This window comes from Melospiza melodia, chromosome 9, assembly GCF_035770615.1.
Source record: "Melospiza melodia melodia isolate bMelMel2 chromosome 9, bMelMel2.pri, whole genome shotgun sequence".
In the NCBI taxonomy this organism is placed as follows: domain Eukaryota; kingdom Metazoa; phylum Chordata; class Aves; order Passeriformes; family Passerellidae; genus Melospiza; species Melospiza melodia.
In genome coordinates, this window is record NC_086202.1 from 33,116,456 (window position 1) to 33,135,016 (window position 18,561).

Here is an 18,561-nt window from a genome sequence, read left to right on the forward strand (position 1 = left end):
CGGCGGCGGCGGCGAGCGCGGGCGCGTGCGCGGCGATGTCGGGGTACGGCGTGGAGGAGCGCGCCGGGCCCCACAGCCCCGAGTACCGGCTCTTCTTCAGTGAGTGCCGCCCCCGCCGCCCCCGGGGCCCCTCACACCCCGCCGGAGCCCGCCTGAGCCCGCCCAGGTGTGCCCGCGGTGTGTGACTGGGCTCCCTCCCCTTGCCTTGCAGAGGATGGCGCCGGGCGCTACATCTCCCCCTTCCACGACATCCCCATGTACGCGGACGCCGGGAAGGTAAGAGCGGGTCCGGAGACACGCAGGGCATCGGGGAGTCCTGAAACAACCGGGAGATGCGGGGTCCGGGAACATCCGAGGGATCGGGGGGTCTGGGAACACGCGGCGGACATGGGAATCTGGGAACACACAGGGAACCAGGGGATCTGGGAGCACACAGGGGATCTGGAACATCCTGGGGGCCAGGGGATCTGGGAACACACAGGGGATCGGGGATCTGGGAGCACACAGGGGATCTGGAATATCCTGGGGGCCAGGGGATCTGGGAACACACAGGGGATCGGGGATCTGGGAGCACACAGGGGATCTGGAATATCCTGGGGGCCAGGGGATCTGGGAACACACAGGGGATCGGGGGTCTGGGAGCACACAGGGAACCAGGGGATCTGGAAACGTCCAGGAGATCTAGGAACACGCAGGCGATCAGGAGATCTGGGAACACACAGGGGATCAGGAGTCCTGAAGCATCCAAGGGATCAGGGAACATGCAGAGGATCAGGGGTCCTGGAACATCCAAGGGACATGGGGATCTAGAAACACGCAGGGGATCAGGGGATCTGGGAATATCCAGGAGACCAGGGGTCCTGGAACATCCAAGGGACATGGGGATCTGAGAACATACTGGGGATCTGGGGATCTGGGAACACAGAGGGAATCAGGGATCCTGAGCCATCCAGGAGATCAGGGGGTCCTGGAATATCCAAGGGATCAGGGGATCTGAGAACATCCCGCGGTCAAGGGGATCTGGGAACCTTCTAGGGACCAGGGAATCTGGGGACATCCCAGATTCCAGGGAATCTAGGAACACACAGGGCACCAAGGGATCTAGGAACACACAGGGAACCAGGGGATCTAGGAACACACAGGAGTTCAAGGGATCTGGAACACAGAGGGGTCCAGGGGTCCTGACACATCCAGGAGACCAAGGGTCCTGGAATATCCAAGGGACCAGGGGATCTGGGAACATCCAGGAGACCAGGGGTCCTGGGAACATCCCAGGGACCAGGGGATCTGGGAACACACAGGGGATCAGGGGTCCTGAAACATCTGAGAGATCAGGGGGTCCTGGAATATCCAAGGGACCAGGGGATCTGGGAACATCTGGGGATCAGAGGGTCTGGGAACATACAGGGGATTGGGGGATCTGGGAACCCAGTGGGGACCAGGGGTCCTGAAACATCCAAGGGACGTGGGGATCTGGGAACATCCAGGGGATTTGGAAACACACAGGGGATTGGGGGATCTGGGAACCCAGTGGGGATCAGGGGTCCTGAAACATCCAGGGGACGTGGGGGTCCTGCAGCCTGAGACCCCTGGGGCAGGCTCACCCTACAAGGAATGGGTTTCTCTCCATCCTGGCCTGGGTGGAGCAATCCAGGAGAAGAGAATGGATGATCTCATTCCCATTTCCTGCGTCAGAGATGTGAGTGGCTGGCTTGAGCTCACCCATGCAGGCATTTTGGGTTAGCTAAGCAGAAAACTGCTTTTTCTGTAATGCCTACCCCAATTCCTATGGGTGCTGCATGGTATTTCAGGCTTGGGGTTTGGCTGCAGTATGACCTGCAGCAAAATCTGCCAAAGAACAGAGGGTGAAGATGAGCAGGTTAAATTCCTGCTGGAGCATCTCCTGGGAGCTCTTGCCTGGCAGAACCTGCCCCTTGCAGTGCTGCAGGGCTTTCACATCCTTCTAGCAGCCAGTGGTTAGGCAAATTAGGCTGTTCTGAGTAAAAAATGCCCCAGCTTCAGGAAATCAAAATGGTTGTGTTTCACTTTTCATTTAATGTATTTTCAGTGGTGCCTCAGGCTCTCTGTTTCCTTTACTGATGTAGCTTGTTCCTTTCTCTGGCTATAATTCTGTGCAGCTTGGGGAATGTAGTGGAGCAACTGCTACTTGTTGGAGAGAGCTGAAATTCAGAGGTGGGGGGAGTGGTTCTGGGTAAGGAAAAAGGGAAAAAAAGCTGAGAGATGAACCTCAAGAAAGCAGCTGACTGAGCTGCTGAGGCGAAGGTGATGGAGATCCCTGAGGTGCTCTGGGAAGTGTGTAGTGGCTTTTGCCTTCACAGAGGAGAAAAATGGATTGTGGTCATCCAGGACTCAGTAGGGAAGCAATTCCCAGTGCAGGTAACCCAGAAAAGGAAAATCCAGATAATGCCACACCTTGCAGGTGCCTGCAGAACAGGGGAGGAAGGAGCAGGGGAGTGAGTACAGAGGTGAGGGGGAGTTCCTTGACCTGGTAGTGCTCCACAGGGGAAGCTGGTGTGCCCTCAGGCATGCAGTGCTGCTGCCAGCACCTCTGTGCCAAGTCATTCAGAGAAAAAAGCCCCAGAGAAAAAAGCTGAAGGTCAGAGTCCCTGCAGTTACACAATAGTGCTGCTCCCTCGCACGGGGCTCTCTCTGTTGCTGGAGTGGCTCAGCACTGAGTTTTACCCATCGCTTAGCAGGTGGGCTGCCAGCCACAATGCAGAGCAAAAGCTTGTCCCACTCTGTCTGGGCTCCTTGATCTTTATCCCCAGACTCCTAAGGCACTGAGAGGATTGCAGGGTGTTTTTTTCAGCTCAGGCTGGGCTGTGCTGACCTTACCCAGACCTGTGTCATTGCAAATGGATGACCTTGAGCTGCTCTCTGTGTGTCTTTGGCCACGTTGGACCATGGGGGAGCTTCAGTCCTTACAAAGATGCAGCCCCAAGTCATCTTTCCCTGCCTGCAAAGCCATAAGCTCCCAGCCCAGCCTGTTCCAGTTGCCTCATTCCTTCCCTGGAGTTAGGAATAAACCCAGTTCTGGGCCTTTCTGCAAAATGCAAATGAGCAGTGACCCCCTGCAATTAAGGGGCTGTGATAAAGCTCTGCTGGGGAAGGGTGTGGGCAGAGTCAGTGATGTAACAGCACTTGTTGCACAATATCAATCCAATTATGGGGCAATACAGGTTCCAGGGACTTTGCCATGCTAATACTGCTTAAGGTGGAGATTAGAAACCTTGCCCAGGCCAGGGAGCAAGGTTTGACTTTTTGTTAAAAAGCCGTAATCTCTTCAAACAGCAGATGTGAAGGTTCAGGTGTGGAAAAGCCTGTTTTCCTGGAGAGGAGGCTGACATTGAGCTCTCAGCCCAGCTGGATCAGCAGGAGATGTTTTCAGGTGTCACCTGTAAATGAGATACAGTGAGATGTGGTTCTGCATCTCTCCCTCACGTTTTCATCCTCACTCCATGCCACTAGCAAGGTCTGCTGTTACAGGAGTGTCAGCCTGGGGAAGGGGAATCCTTCCCTACATTATGGCTGGAATATTTGGGAGTGATGGTCTCACTCATTCAAGGCTGTCATGGATACCCACACTATTAAAGAGATGGCTTGTCCTGTTGGTCTTGTCTTTTCTGGATGGCCAGAGTGGCTCTTTGTATTTAATAAATATGGCCCAAACACCATTTTGTTATGTCCAGGGTAGTTTGTATGCAGCTGTTTGCCATTGATTTAACCTGTTCCTGTAGCCTAGGAATGGGATGGGGATGTTTGTAGGTGGCAACTGATGGAGAACATGCCTTTGGGATGTTCTGTGGGATTCAGCTTGGAGTGATGGCAGGTGACTGACTGGGCTACAGGACTTTTATCAAAAATCTCAAAATTAGGACTGAAAAAAAAAACCCAGAAAACAACCATGGTTTCAGGTGAGCTGGCTGGTTTTTGTGCTCACTGTATGCGTTCCCTAGTTTAAAAGATTCCTTCCCACTCACTGCTCTTCTGCCTCCTTCAGAATGTGTTCAACATGGTCGTGGAGGTGCCTCGATGGACAAATGCTAAAATGGAGGTAATTTACAGCTCCATCCCAATCCTTGGTTTGCCAATCCCTCCTCAGATCCGCCTCCAGAATCAGAGTGGTTTCTAACTTCTCCTCTCAGTCCCTGCTTGGTGCTGGGGGTCTGGTGTGGAGGCTGAGGTTGCAGATGTTGGAATGCCATGGGGTTCTCCCTTCTGATTAAAGCAATGTTTTATAGCTCTAAGCCCCATGGGATTCCAAGGCTTGTAAGTCTGCTGGAAACCCTATCCCAAGGGATGGCATTGCAACAGGAGGTGTTCAGTATCTGCTGCTGGCATCAGCATCATCTCCTCGTGTCTTGGCTTGTCAATTCCATTAAAAGAGAATTACTTTATTATTCATAAAGTGTAAAGCATAGGGATTTATTTATAGCTATATCAATATAATATCATATCATATAATATAACAATAATTATAGTAATATAAATAACACAATAGTATAGTGTATTAAAATAATTTTATCATTATATATTATATAATTCCATATATCATATTATATCATATTATATCATATTATATCATATTATATCATATATTATATTATATTATATTATATTATATTATATTATATTATATTATATTATATTATATTATATTATATTATATTATATTATATTATTATTTTAGTTTATTATATTATATTAAATATAATTAATTAATTATTTACTATTATACTAATAGTATATGCTACATACTATACTATATACTATACTACTATATACTATACTATTATATATAGTGTATAATAGTATATAATTATATAATAGTATATACCAAATAATTATATATACTATTATATATATTATATTGTAATAATTAAATATATGCTATACTATACTATAATATGATATAATATAATAGTGTAGTATAGTATATTATAATAATTAAAAATATAATATAATGTAATATAACGTAACATAACAATATGATATAATATGATATAATATGATGTAATATAATATAATATAATATAATATAATATAATATAATATAATATAATATAATATAATATAATATAATATAATATAATATAATATAATATAATATAATATAATATAATATATGATGTAATATGACGTAATATGATGTATTATAATGTAATATAATGTAATATAGTGAAATAATGCAGTATAATAATACAGTATTATATTATATTATAATAATATAATATGACGTAACGTGACGTAATATAACGTAATATAATGTAATACAGTAAAATAATGCAGTATAATAATACAGTATTATATCCTATCCTATCAAATCAATTTATATTAATTTATATTATAACTATCATTATTTATTTATTTATTTATTTATTTATTTATTTATTTATTTATTTATTACTTTTCTTTCAGATTTCCACCAAGGAACCCTTAAACCCAATTAAGCAAGATGCGAAGAAGGGGAAGCTGCGCTTCGTAGCGAACGTGTTTCCCCACAAGGGCTACATCTGGAATTATGGTGCCATCCCACAGGTGCTGTGGTTTATCCCAGTGGCTCATCCCTCCTGGTGGGGAGGAGGGAGGGTTTCTGTGCCTGTATTAATGAGCAGAAAGGTCAGCACAGAGTCTGGTCTGGAGCGTGGTGTTTGCAGCTGGATGGGTTGTTGTCCTGCTGAGGGAGAGAGCCTGTCAGGAAAACAGGGGTGTTTTAAGCAGAAATTCCAGGTTTTAGGCTTCTCTCTGATGTTACAAACAAGCTCCCTGAGGAGGAGCTGCTGCTGCTGCTCAGAGCTCAGCAGCTCCTTCTGTGGCTGGAGGGAGCTGTCATGGTGCATGTGGCCATGCAGTGCCTTCAGTTCCTGCCTGGCAGAGCACGAGGCTTTATCCTGAGGCTGCAGGATTGAGGCTGAATCTTTATGGGAGACTCTTCTTGCCAACGCCCAGCACTGCACAGATGTGCTTTCCCAGAAGCAGCTGGCAGGGTGGCACCACGATAGTGACAGCTGCTCAATGCTCCTAAATGGCTGTGGGCTGCCAGATAAAGAGGGACTTCAAACCAGGCTGTTTGCCTGTGATGTTCTCTGAGGCTGGTGTTTCCTGCAGAGAAATTAGCTGTGAGTGTCAGATCACAGGCAAACACTCTGAGTCTGGTGTTTGTGCTCCTGACAGCAGCACATGTCGAGTGCTTTCCCCACGTGGCTTTACAGGTTGAGTTGTTTCCTGCTTGAATGGGTTCTGGTGCCTGTTTCTTTGTGTCTTTTGAAGCCTTTGCTCCTGTCATGTATTTGTGGATCAAAGGTGTTTATGCATCAAGAGCTTAACACTTCCTGCTAGAGAAGTGTGACCGTGTTTGTGGCCCCACAGCACCACCCAGGTGTCAGAACATCTCCCTGAACACTTCCTGAACATCACAAGGTCCTGACTACACTGGGCTTGTCCTGGTACACAGAAGTTTGGGAACAACATTCCTTTTTATATCTCAATCCCTTTAGGAGTATGTGTTCCTTATGGTGCAAATGGGCATGGAGTGCCTTTCACTCCTGTTCAGGAGCATGTTTTACACAGCTCTTGTTCTTGGAGTCAATTAATTGGCCTCTGGAGTGGTGTCCTTCAATGTGCATGCACCACTGTGGGTGAGATGCACTGGGGAGCACAGTGGGACTCCACATTCTTATCACTTCTCCAGGGTTAACAGTGTCTTTAATTGTTTAATTAAAGGGAAACAATACACCCTGCCTGTCTTCCATCTCTGCTGGCCTGCTATCTGGAGTTCAGGAAACTTCTGCTAAGGAATGAATAGGGAGAGGAACAGGCAGGAAGCCAAATCAACAATTGCCCTTTATAGATGTGAACTTCACCTTTATGCAGCTGTGGGACAGAGGAGCAAGTCTGGAAAGTTGTTGGAAGGGGATTTGGGGGTAGGAAGGGGCTGCTTACCTTGTGGAAGATGAGAGCTTTTAACTTGAATTCAAACTTCCCGGGCCCAAGGGAGGCAGTAGCCCAAATACCTGACCTGGCAGCAGGTATGAACTGGGCCATCCTCTGTTTATTCCAGGCAACTGCATGCCCAAAATAAACCTGCTTTTTACTACCTCTTTAAACCTGTGGGTTCTTATGTGTCGTTGATTTTGGTGTTGTTTTGGGGTTTGTTTTTCAGACTTGGGAAGACCCAAGTCACAAGGATGAAAATACTGGTTGCTGTGGAGATAACGATCCCATTGATGTGTGCGAGATTGGAAGCAAGGTAACACATCCTCAACGACTCCTGAAACGTGTAATGAATGTCTGCAAAGCCAATTATCCAGGGCCATTATTCATTTCCTACCTCCCCTCCCTTAACAATGTGCTGTTTCCCTCGGCTGCCTCTGGAGATTGCTGCTGAGATGAGGCTGAGCTGCTGACAGCCAGAGCTCATTTCATGGTGGCTGCCTGCTGCTGAGCCCCTGCACAGCCTCCTGTCCTGCTCTCCCTGGGTGCAGGATGGACAGCAGGGCCTTTGTCCTGGCAGGTGTGCTCCAGGGGAGAGGTGATCCAAGTGAAGGTGCTGGGCACGCTGGCCCTGATCGACGAGGGAGAGACAGACTGGAAGGTCATTGCTATCAACGTTGAGGACCCCGAGGCAGCCAGCTACAATGGTGAGTTCTGGGGGTGTTCCAGTGCTTCCCTTCCTCCCCTGGGAGCCTGCAGGGGCTGGGGACGGGGTTTGCTCCTTCTGTGCCCTGCTGGCAATCAGGTGTGATGCTGGAAGGACAGTTCTGGAGTGTGACGGTGTTCACAGGGGTCTTATGTTGAAGGAAGAGATGAGGATCTGACTCCATGTTTCAGAAGGCTTGATTTATTATTTTGTGATATATATTACATTAAAACTATACTAAAAGAATAGAAGAAAAGGTTTCATCTCAGAAGGATGGCTAAGCTAAGAATAGAAAAAGAAAGAATGATAACAAAGGTTTGTGGCTCAGACAGATTCCAAGCCAGCTGACTGTGATTGGCCATTAATAATAAACAACCACATGAGACCAATCACAGATGCACCTGTTGCATTCCACAGCAGCAGATAATAATTGTTTACATTTTCTTCCTGAGGCCTCTCAGATTCTCAGGAGGAAAAAATCCTAAGGAAAGGATTTTTTATAAAAAGATGCCTGCGACACTGGAGCAAAATATTTCACTGCTGTTTGTCTTATGTGGCCAATCCTCTGCACAGCCTGGCATTCCAGCACAGTGCAAGGAAAGGGATTGTCCCCCAAGCCCCTAATCCAGGCTGTTTAAATGTGTCCAGGCTCCTGGGGACACAGATGCACACCCTGGGGATGAAACACTAACTTCCCTGAGGAGATACTCACTGGGACCTCAGGGAGCCCGTCTGAAATATTGCTAAGGCTGCTTAGAGAGGGGCTGAAAGAGGCACAGCCCAGAACAACTCAGCAGAGCCACTTAAATTCTGTAATTCACTGCATGCTGTTTCTGGCTAACAAGCCCTGTCCCCTGCCAGACATCGAGGATGTCAGGAGGATGAAGCCTGGATACTTAGAAGCTACCGTGGACTGGTTCAGAAGATACAAAGTACCTGATGGCAAGCCAGAAAACCAGTTTGCCTTTAATGGGGAATTCAAAGGCAAGGTAGGATCACCTTCCTGTGCACAGAGTCCCAAAGCTGAGCTCAGGCTGGGTGGGGACACGAGTGAGGTGCTGAGAGAATGGATTTTTATGGGGTTGCTGGGAGTTGATTTCAGTTCATCCTGCTGGTTTTTTTCCAGCCTAATGAGTGCAGGGATACCAGAAAAAAATGCCTGGGGTTATCACCGTGGTGTTGTTGAATATTTTTTTCATGTGGGATCACTTCAGGGCTGGGAGCCTTGGTGTCAGGACCAGGTGGAAAACACCAGGTTTGTTTGCTCCAGCTCTGGAGCAAAGGCAGCTTGGCATCACCCTTTGCCTCCCTTACCCGTTGGCTTTGTTCCACTGCAACCTGGTGCAAGTTAAACTCAAGTGAGGAGTTAAAACACTTCTTCCTTCAGGCATGAAGTGTTCCCTCACACCCTGTGAGTAAGGCTCTGCCTTGGCAGCGCTCTGCCTCTTCTCTGGGTTGGATCAGATAAGTTACTGCTCCTGAGCAGGTGAAATCCTGTTCTGGTGTCCTCACTCCTGCCCTTCCTGGAGTGCCAGGCAGGGTTTAGTGAGGTGACCCAACTCCCAGGGCTCCAGAGGTGCTGCAGAGGAGGGGAGCTCTTCCCAAAGCCCTCTGGAACAGAAAATGGAAGCCATGAAGGGCTTGTCCCCTTTGGCTGTAGCACAGCACTAGGCTGGTCAGGCTGGAACACCTTGCTGCCCCTCAGGATGGGTAAAACCCATCAAGGAAACTGGAAAATCAGGATAAAGAACCTCAGACATGCTCTGCAGTGTTTTATTTGGCTCTCTTTGGTATCAAACCAGGATATTTAGTGCTGGTGTTCACACCAGCAATGAACTGTGTGTTTCCTTCTCCAGCTGACAGGTTAATGCTTGAGCATATATTGCTCCTTTTTAAGGGAAGAGCTTGATCTGCCTGGAAACAAATGGAGTTTTAAGTAGTTGCAAAGCCAGCTCAGCTGCATGTCTCTTCCTGCTGCTCTGAATTGTTTGCTGGAGTGCAGGGAGCTCCTGGCCAGGCCTGGATCAGCAGCTGCTGGAGACAAAGCCAGTGGGAGGAGCAGCAGGGTGGAGGTGCTTCTAGAATGGAGCACTGGCCCCAGACTCTGTTCAGTTTCTTTTGGCCCCAAGCTCCCTCTGTGACCTTGGCAGATCCTCCCATCTTGAAAGCAAAACAATTCTGCTGCGCAGTCCTGGTTGTTTCAGCTGTTGTGTGCTGGGAGTTTCTGCTCTTCCTGAACAGCACTGGAGGGGAAGAGGTTTCTTCCAGCCCCTTCCAGAGCTGCCTAACATCAGCTCCTTGTGAGTGATGGTCTGCAGAAGGTGGTCTGGTGCTTCCACACAACATGTTTTTCTCATCTCCAACTTCAGGATTTTGCCCTGGATGTCATCAAAGGCACCCATGAACACTGGAAAGCTTTAATAACAAAGAGAACTGATGGAGGGGAGATCAACTGGTAGGTCAATGCTTGTGTGCCCCTTCCTCTTCCCTGAGCTAAAAACCCTGGAACGTCCCATCCTGAGGGGTGCTGTGCTTTCTGTGAGCTGCTGGCTGCCTTCCCCCTCCACCTGGCAGATGAGAGCCTTAATATTCCATTATTTACTGCTCCTGGGGGGAGGCTGGGCTTGCACCTTCTCACAAGTGCCCAATGTCTTCCAGCACCAACCTGACAGTGTCTGAGAGCCCCTTCTGCTGTAGTCAAGACTGTGCAAAAGCTACTGTGGATGCAGTGAGTACCAGTTTGAGTGGCCAAATCCTGGTGTTGTTATCAGGGAAAACAGTGCAATTTGTGTGGTGAGCTGTCCTGTCTGTGTGGATGGCACATGGCATGCTCAGATTGTTTTGTGTGGCTGAACACCTGCTTCTGGTTAAACAGGGTGGATGTGGAGCCAACCAGACATTCCCCCAGAGGCTTCTCCCTGCCCTTAGTCACCCAAGAGATGGAATTCCAAATGGAGTTTGCATGGAGGGTTAAACTTCTGAGCTGTAGCTTGGCTGTCAGCTGTTCTGAGAGGGTTTTCATGTTTGGGCTTCCAAGAGCTTCACAGTGCAGGTCTCCCTCTGAGAAAAGAGAGTCCAATTCCCCAGGGATTTTGCAGTTTCAGGATGAAGAGCTTGACATTCCTGGTGTAGTTCTCCTGTCCAGCCTCAGGAATTAATTGTGTCTCCCTGGGCTTGAAGAGTACTGCTGTTGGCAACCTGAAAGGGCTTAGAGGGAGGGGACAGGAAAATCAAAATGCAAATCTTGCATCCCTTCCATAACTGGAAACCTGAGTCTCTCTGTAGCCTTGGAAAGACCTTTAAAGCAATTGTGTATTTTTCTTAAGTGCTGCTATCCCAATTAGGGGTCTCAGTGAGGTTTTTTAAAGCCCTCATGGAGGTTGTGTCACCAGACAGGGATTTTCTCTGTCTTGGGTTGTTGAAAACCAGGGAAAGCTCTTCAGAGGAGTTCTCAGAGAGCCCTTCATGCCTCTGTTCCCCCATATTTTTAAACCAATGTTGTAGGTTTAAAAATAAAGCAGCTGCCTGCACCTGTGTAGGGTCTGGAGTGGGAACTGCTTGTGCTGGGAGTGGCCCTGGAGCTGAGCCCCTGGGGCATCCCTGGAATGGGGAGGCTCCAGGAATGACAGGACACTGCATGGGAGCTCAGTTGTTCCCCCCAGCTGCCACAGGGGCTCAGAGGGTGCTCAGGAAAGATTTGTGCAGCCCTAAATGCTGTGTGGAGAGTGAAGGACACCTCTGGTCTCTGATGACAAACACCCTTCTTGTTTCAGGCACCGCCGTGTAAAGCTGCCAGCCCCATCCCACCTGAAGGTGAGCCCAAAACCCCCCTGAGACCCCAGCATGGAGCAGGGGCTTCCTCAAGGGAGCTGTCCTTGGGAAAATGAGGGGCTGAGCTAAACCTGGATGGTGCTGCAGCCAGGAAAATGAGGGGCTGAGCTAAACCTGGATGGTGCTGTACCAGGAAAATGAGGGGCTGAGCTAAACTTGGATGGTGCTGGAGCCAGGAAAATGAGGGGCTGAGCTAAACCTGGATGGTGCTGTACCAGGAGAATGAGGGTCTGAATTAAACCTGGATGGTGCTGCAGCCAGGAAAATGAGGGGCTGAGCTAAACCTGGATGGTGCTGTACCAGGAAAATGAGGGGCTGAGCTAAAGTTGGATGGTGCTGGAGCCAGGAAAATGAGGGGCTGAGCTAAACCTGGATGGTGCTGTACCAGGAGAATGAGGGTCTGAATTAAACCTGGATGGTGCTGCAGCCAGGAGAATGAGGGGCTGAGCTAAACCTGGATGGTGCTGTACCAGGAAAATGAGGGGCTGAGCTAAACTTGGATGGTGCTGTAGCTGAGGGTGGTGTTGGGAGCAGAAAGAGGAGCTGGGCTGACTCTTCCAATCCCTTCATGGGGAATAAACCTGTGGAGGTTTATTATTTTATTAAAAATGTGTGTCTCCCATGTGGGCATGGGAGTTGGAGGCTTTGCCTCCCTGACTCAGCTGAGCCAGAGGGAAGCCTGGCTTGCTGTCCTTGCCTGCACCAAGTCATGGATGCTCCTGATGGCAGCCTGAGCAAGGCTGACAGCCCTGGGAAAACAAATCCTCATAAACAGGGTTGTGCCAGAACCTGTTTGCTGTGCTGAGGAGCTGCTGCCAGGAGCAGGGGAAGGCCCTGAGCTGGAGGTGACACACACACACACTGCCACGTAACTGCTTAATAACTGGGTGGCTCACAGGGACTAACCCCCTCCTTTTCTCTGCCCCACACAGTTGACAAATGGTTCTACTACCAGAAGAACTAAGTCCTGAGGATGGTGGTGAGACAGCTGTGTCCTTCCCACCAAGGAGCTGCCTCACGCAGGAATAGACCAGAAAAATAGCTTCAGTGTCAGCAAGAAGACCTTGCCTGTAACTTTGCTGATTAGAATTCCATACCTAGCAGTGACGTGTCTGCTGAGGCCTGGTGGAGGCTGGAAGAAATAATTTATGAAATCCAAACACCCTGTTTTGTGCACAGTCATGTGGTGTGCTCTAAGTCGTGACAGGAGATCCCTCACCTGGGGTGTGTATGGATGCTAGAAATAAAAAACTACTGAAACCCAGTGCTGTGGGGCTGCCTCTCTGTGAAAAACACCAATCACTTGGTTTTAAAATTTTACAAGTTTAATAGTAATAAAATGGTTATAAAATTAGTAATATAATTAGAGTAATAATAATTTGGACAATTTGGATTAGGACAATACGAGACAATAAAAACAAAGAGTTACAGACAGTCCCTGGTACCTCTTTCTGGGCAAAATAAGCTCAAAAAAGGCCCCACATTAACAGAGCATTAACCCTTAAAAGCAACAGCCTGTTGCATATTCATGCACCTCCTACATGATGCATAAATTCCATTCAAACACAGGATTCTGTCTGGGCAGTGTCAGCTTCTTCCTATTGATCCTGACAGTGTCTTCAGGGCTGAGCAGGCAGGAAGAACTCAATAATGAAGCAATAAATTCTCTTTGAAAGATTCAGGTGTCCTGTGGCTGCTATCTCAGTGCAAGCCCTTTAAAAAAAGTATCTTACATAGCATAGTTTCTATTTTAATATTATGTTATAACCTAAAACTACATTTAACACAGTTCTTAAGAAAATTAATACAGCATAACTTTCTAACATAACACACATAATATTCATTTGAATATTTGCAAAAAGGCAATCATAAAATACGCATTTTTCACACTCCCTCCCTGGAGCTGAGGGCTCCCAAAATCACAGAACCCTGAGGCTGGAGAAGACCGGAGCTCGCGGAGTCCAGCCTGTGATGGGTTCCCCACCTTGGTACCGAGAGCTCCGGGGCTGCTCACTGCCCACTCGGTGTCCCGTCACCCTTTCCATGGATAAATCCCCGCTCGTGTCCAGCCGGGAGCTCCCGGGAGCAGCGCACACCGGGTCCCTCCCGCCCGGGGCCGGTCTCGAACCCGCGGCCTCCCGGTGCCGCCCGCCGCAGCCGCCGGCGCGCGGGGCCAGCGGGGCCGGAAGCGGGCGGGGCGCGCGCTGACGCGTTTCCGGCGGGGCGCTGGCGGCGGCCGCGGACGGGACTCGGTGGCGGCGGCGGCGGCGGCCCGGGGGCAGCCGGGGGTGAGCGGCGGCGGCGGCCGTGCGGGCCCGGCGGGGCGCTCGGCGGGGCGGCGGCCGCCTGGCGGGCCCGGGAGAGGGGCGGCGGCGGCGCGGGGGGTGACACGCAGGCAGAGCGGGGGCGGGGCGGGGGCCAGGCCGCGCCGCCCGCCCTTGAGGCCGGTGCCCCTCACCCGGTGCCCCTCACCCGGTGCCCTCACCCGGTGCCCCCCATCCCCGGTCTCCTCCACCCCCGCTCCCCCCGACCCCTCCCGTTCCCGGGACCCCCGGTGCCCGTCCCGCGCTCCCTTGCCCGCGGCGCCTTTGGGCACGCACCCTTCCTAACTCGGGCTTCGGGGTTTGTCCCCCAGGCATTTTGTTTCCAGAGATGTCTTTCATCTTCGAATGGCTCTACAACGGCTTCAGCAGCGTCCTGCAGTTCCTAGGTAATGCCTGGCAGCCCCCTCGGGGTGGGTTTGGCCTCTCCCGCCGCCTGCACCCCATAAGCGCCGGGGCTGGGGGTGAGCAGCAGCTCTGGCCATGCACAGTCTGCTGAGGCAGCTCTCTGTCTATAAAGGGGCTTTTACACCGGTGCAGAGAAACTTTGGGGGTATTTAGGAGTGTTGGGTTCCCACTCAGTGTTTCTGTTGCCCTTTGGAAGTCTGTCCTGCCCCAGGCAGAGGTGCTGCCTCGCCAGGGAGGGAACCCCATCCTCCTCATCCTCCTTCCAGAGTCCTGGATTCCAGTGGAACTCCCTGCTGGAGGATGGGGTGCACATTCTCCTGATCCCCTCTTGAAGGGAGGATAAGGGATGGGGTGAGAAAAAGCCCTATTGGAAACCTGTGGGAGCTTTCCTCTGGCAGACAGGACAAAAATCAGTTTATGCCAAGAAGACAGCTCACTGTTCCCTGCTTTGCACATTTTCCTGGACAGCTCACTGCTCTTCTTTTATGAGTTTGTTCAGTTTTCACATCTTTTGAGGGGACAGACTGATCCATAATGCTGTGCTGCACACTGCTGGGATGGAGGAAAGAATGGAGCAGGAGCTCAGGAGATGTCCATTGCTGTAAACATGCCCTGGGAAAAGGCTGTTTGAGCTGTGTGTGTGTGTTCCCTGCTGCCCCTGGAGTGTGCACAGGTGGCAGCAGAGCTCTGGGAAAGGCTTTCCCCAAAAAAAGCAGCGTGGCATTCCGGGTGAGCCCGCTGGAGTTCTCCTCTTGCTTTCTTCCTCCTGCTGGCAGGTTTGTACAAGAAGTCTGGAAAGCTGGTGTTCCTGGGCTTGGATAATGCAGGGAAAACCACTCTGCTGCACATGCTCAAGGATGACAGGCTGGGCCAGCACGTCCCCACGCTACATCCCAGTAAGTGTCCTGGGAAAAGCCTCCTGGTGTGGCTTTGCCTCTGGAATTGGGGGGCACAGTGGAGGAGGGAGCTCTGCCTGGGGGATTTGAGGGTCTCAGATCCACTTCAGCTTGGGGAACCACAGTGCAGCTCAAGTTCTGTGTTTTCCTCTCTAGAAATGCCCAGCAACTGGTGTGGTTTTATTAATAGAAAGGGAAGATTTTCTTAATAAAAATAAGGATAATAATTGAAGCTTCAGTGGGAAGCAGGAGGAATTATTTTCTGCCACTCATGATTTTGGGAAGGTGCTCCTGAATTCCCCAGGAAGTTCAGGGAATTCCTTGCTAGAGGAGTGTGTGTGACACCCAAGAAATTCTGTCTGTCACAACTTGCCTGTTTTCCTGAATCCCACCTGTGCTTTCCATTTCAGCATCAGAGGAGCTGACGATTGCTGGAATGACCTTCACGACTTTTGATCTGGGTGGACACGAGCAAGGTAAGGAAAAAAATGACCAAAAATTGATCCTGAGGGTGTCAGCAATTAGCACTGCCTAATTGTTTGTTGCCTGGACTTATTTATGGAACAACACGTGGAAGCAGCCTCCTGGCTATAGGATTGCTGGGAAGGAAATGCTGCCAGTTCTTGCCCTGCTGCCTGAAGTATTTTTAGCTGTGGAGGACTCAGATATAATTTAGTTTGGATAATTGCTGGATTTTTATTTCTGCACTTTCTAGAAGTTTTAAACACAGGTTTTGTGCCCTTTTATACACAGAACTACTGGAAGGAAGGCAGCCTGGCTAAAAAGGCAGCCGTGCTTGCTGAGGTTTGATGGATTTTTCCCTGTGTGGGGATTTCACAGGGCTGTGTTTGTCCCCTGTGTTTTCCAGCTCGCCGGGTCTGGAAGAACTACCTGCCTGCCATCAATGGGATTGTGTTCCTGGTGGACTGTGCAGATCACTCACGGCTTATGGAATCCAAAGTTGAGCTTAATGTAATTACACTTCCCTTCTTTCCCTTCTCCAGCCCCTCTGATCAGCTGAATTATGGATAACAGCCATCTCTCCCAGAGCTGGAGGAGCCTGGGTGTCCTTGCTCTGGCCACTTGGGTTCAGGGGGGGCTCAGCTTGGCCAGCAGCAGGAATTCCTGCATGGAGAGGGTGCTCAGGCCTTGGCAGGGGTTGTCCCAGGATGGGCTGGAGGTGGCACTCAGTGCTCTGGGCTGGGCACAGCTGGGACTCCATGGGCTGGGAGGGATTTTCCAGCCTCAGGGATCCTGTGGAGTCTGGAAGCCCCAGAAACGAGCCCTTGTTGGTCCCGGAGCTCAAACAAAACCATTTCCTTCAGGCAAGGACTCCTTTTTCCACCTCCCTGCTCAACTCTTGTTGGCTCTTGCACGCAGGCATTGATGACAGACGAGACAATATCCAACGTGCCAATCCTTATCCTGGGAAACAAAATCGACAGACCAGAGGCCATCAGCGAGGAGAAACTGCGGGAGATCTTCGGGCTCTACGGACAGACCACAGGCAAGGTAGGAGCCGTCCACACCTTGCCTTGGCTGCTTCCTTGGATTGAGCCCTGATCCAGCTGGGATTGATGGGAATTTGTCCATTAATTGGTCCGGGTTAATCAATGATAATAATGATGGTGTGCCTGAAGGGAGGCCAGGAGAGAGGGACTGTTTGAAAGCTGTGGAGTGGTGGGACAAGAGGGACTGGCTTCCCACTGCCAGAGGGCAGGCTCAGATGGGAAATTGGGAAGAGATTCTTCCTGTGAGGGTGGGCAGACCCTGGTGTGGGAATCCACAAAAGCAGAGGGTTTTGGGAATGCTGCAAAAGGCAGGCCTCAGAGACAGCAGAACTGTGATTAGAGCTAAGCAGTAGCCATGAGATTGGTCAGCAGAAAAACAGCTCAAGGCACGTTCCACAGCAGTCCCGTCCCGTTTGTGATTTGTACATCTACCCCTGGCCGGTGATAGCCTGGCACAGCAGCTGGGGCTGCCCCTGGATCCCTGGCACTGTTCAAGGCCAGGCTGGGCAGGGCTTGGAGCTCCCTGGGACAGTGGGACCAGGCAGTGGGGTGGAATGAGGTGATTTCTAAGGTCCCTGCCAGCCCAAAGCTCTGGGGCTGCCCTGAGGCTGCCGGGATTGTCCAAAATGCAGCACACACACACACACACACACGGGGCCGGCGAGAGGAGCTGCCCTGATGCTGTGGCTCGCTGGGCGCTCCCCCGAGGGCAGCAGGCTGCAGGTGTGACTCCAGTGTGGATTTCCCCAGGGAAACGTGCCGCTGAAGGAGCTGAACGCGCGCCCCATGGAGGTGTTCATGTGCAGCGTGCTCAAGAGGCAAGGCTACGGCGAGGGCTTCCGCTGGCTATCGCAGTACATCGACTGACGCCCGCGGACGCGAGAGTCAACTCCTCTGGACTGATCCTGTTCACTTCAGCTTCCTATGGACTTTTCTATTAGAACATGGAAGGCTTTCCTGGCGTTGCCCAAGAGACTCCTGGTTTCCAGCTGCCCCTATGGCACAGTGGTGACACCGCTCTTTTCCGGAGGCAGCGCCGTCCCTGGGTTGTCCCTGCCAGTGGGGTGACAGCGGGGCTGCTCCAGCCTGGGAAGGCAAAACTCTGCACGCTGCAGTGTAACAGCTGAAAAAGAGAGCACGTCTCACCACTGTGGTCAATTGACTTCAAAAACAAACAAACAAACAAACAAACAACCAGAAAAGGAAAAAAGCAATTATATTTTTTAAAGAAAGTGTTAATGTAAATGGCGTCCCTTCTAACTTTTTAGTTTAACGTTCATCTTGTTTAGTCCAGAGTCTGGTTTAGGGTTTTTTAAGAATATATTTAACGGTATTTAGGTATTTCACAAATTACTGAAGCAAGGTATCACGATATTAGAAGTCCTCAATAAACATAGCATTTGGGCTTAACTGAGCTGTAGGGTGGCTGTGCTGTGTCACGCTGACCGACGACGGCGAGCTGCCGTTGGGACTGAGGTGTGCAATCCCAGCTTCTTTAGTTTACAGGGGTTTTTATTTTATTTTTTTTTTCCTAGTTGGGGAGGAGCACCTGGTGCAGGTGTTGGGGGTGGTGTGCAGTGGGAAGGGGCTGCCTGGTTCCCCTCAGGCCAGACCCTCCATCGAGGCTCCTCTGGCCACGCCATCCCAGTACGAACCACGGAGCTGTTTGGTGGCTGTAGCATGGAAGTGTTTGACATTTGCATATCATGAGGTGATTAATGTAGACTAAACCGGTTTCTTTTATACTCTCAACGGATTTTTTTTTTTTTTTGTCTGAGTTTTCATTGCTGTCTGGCACTCATTTTCAGTTCAATAAAGACATGTCTTTCTCCGCCGAAGGGGCAACGAGCCTCAGTCTGGCTTGGTGTTTGCTGGGCCTTGGGGCCATCAGAACACCAGCCACAGAGTTCCAGGAGCCTTTGGACAAGGCTGTC

General features: G+C 50.1%; 2 protein-coding genes across 2 annotated transcripts; both read left to right on the forward strand.

Annotated features, from left to right (window-relative positions):
- On the forward strand, nt 1-12,755 carry PPA1 (inorganic pyrophosphatase 1). Its single transcript, XM_063164135.1, has 11 exons — nt 1-99; nt 212-276; nt 4,022-4,075; nt 5,440-5,559; nt 7,184-7,270; nt 7,535-7,661; nt 8,522-8,649; nt 10,030-10,115; nt 10,319-10,388; nt 11,434-11,473; nt 12,424-12,755. The coding sequence occupies exons 1-11, from the start codon at nt 36-38 to the stop codon at nt 12,453-12,455; spliced, it is 873 nt and encodes a 290-aa protein (XP_063020205.1). The 5' UTR covers nt 1-35; the 3' UTR covers nt 12,456-12,755.
- Nucleotides 12,756-13,715: 960 nt separating this feature from the next.
- Nucleotides 13,716-18,472, forward strand: SAR1A (secretion associated Ras related GTPase 1A). The gene is made up of 7 exons (XM_063164136.1): nt 13,716-13,779; nt 14,127-14,201; nt 14,997-15,116; nt 15,527-15,592; nt 15,985-16,088; nt 16,497-16,628; nt 17,378-18,472. The coding sequence occupies exons 2-7, from the start codon at nt 14,144-14,146 to the stop codon at nt 17,492-17,494; spliced, it is 597 nt and encodes a 198-aa protein (XP_063020206.1). The 5' UTR covers nt 13,716-13,779; nt 14,127-14,143; the 3' UTR covers nt 17,495-18,472.
- Nucleotides 18,473-18,561: the final 89 nt, after the last annotated feature.

Coding starts and splice junctions, on each gene's coding strand:
- SAR1A (XM_063164136.1), top strand. CDS start 14,144: ATGTCTTTCATCTTCGAATGGCTCTACAACGGCTTCAGCAGCGTCCTG. Junction 15,117..15,526: donor CGTCCCCACGCTACATCCCA/GTAAGTGTCCTG, acceptor TTTCCATTTCAG/CATCAGAGGAGCTGACGATT. Junction 16,629..17,377: donor ACGGACAGACCACAGGCAAG/GTAGGAGCCGTC, acceptor GGATTTCCCCAG/GGAAACGTGCCGCTGAAGGA.
- PPA1 (XM_063164135.1), top strand. CDS start 36: ATGTCGGGGTACGGCGTGGAGGAGCGCGCCGGGCCCCACAGCCCCGAG. Junction 5,560..7,183: donor ATTATGGTGCCATCCCACAG/GTGCTGTGGTTT, acceptor TTTGTTTTTCAG/ACTTGGGAAGACCCAAGTCA. Junction 8,650..10,029: donor ATGGGGAATTCAAAGGCAAG/GTAGGATCACCT, acceptor CTCCAACTTCAG/GATTTTGCCCTGGATGTCAT.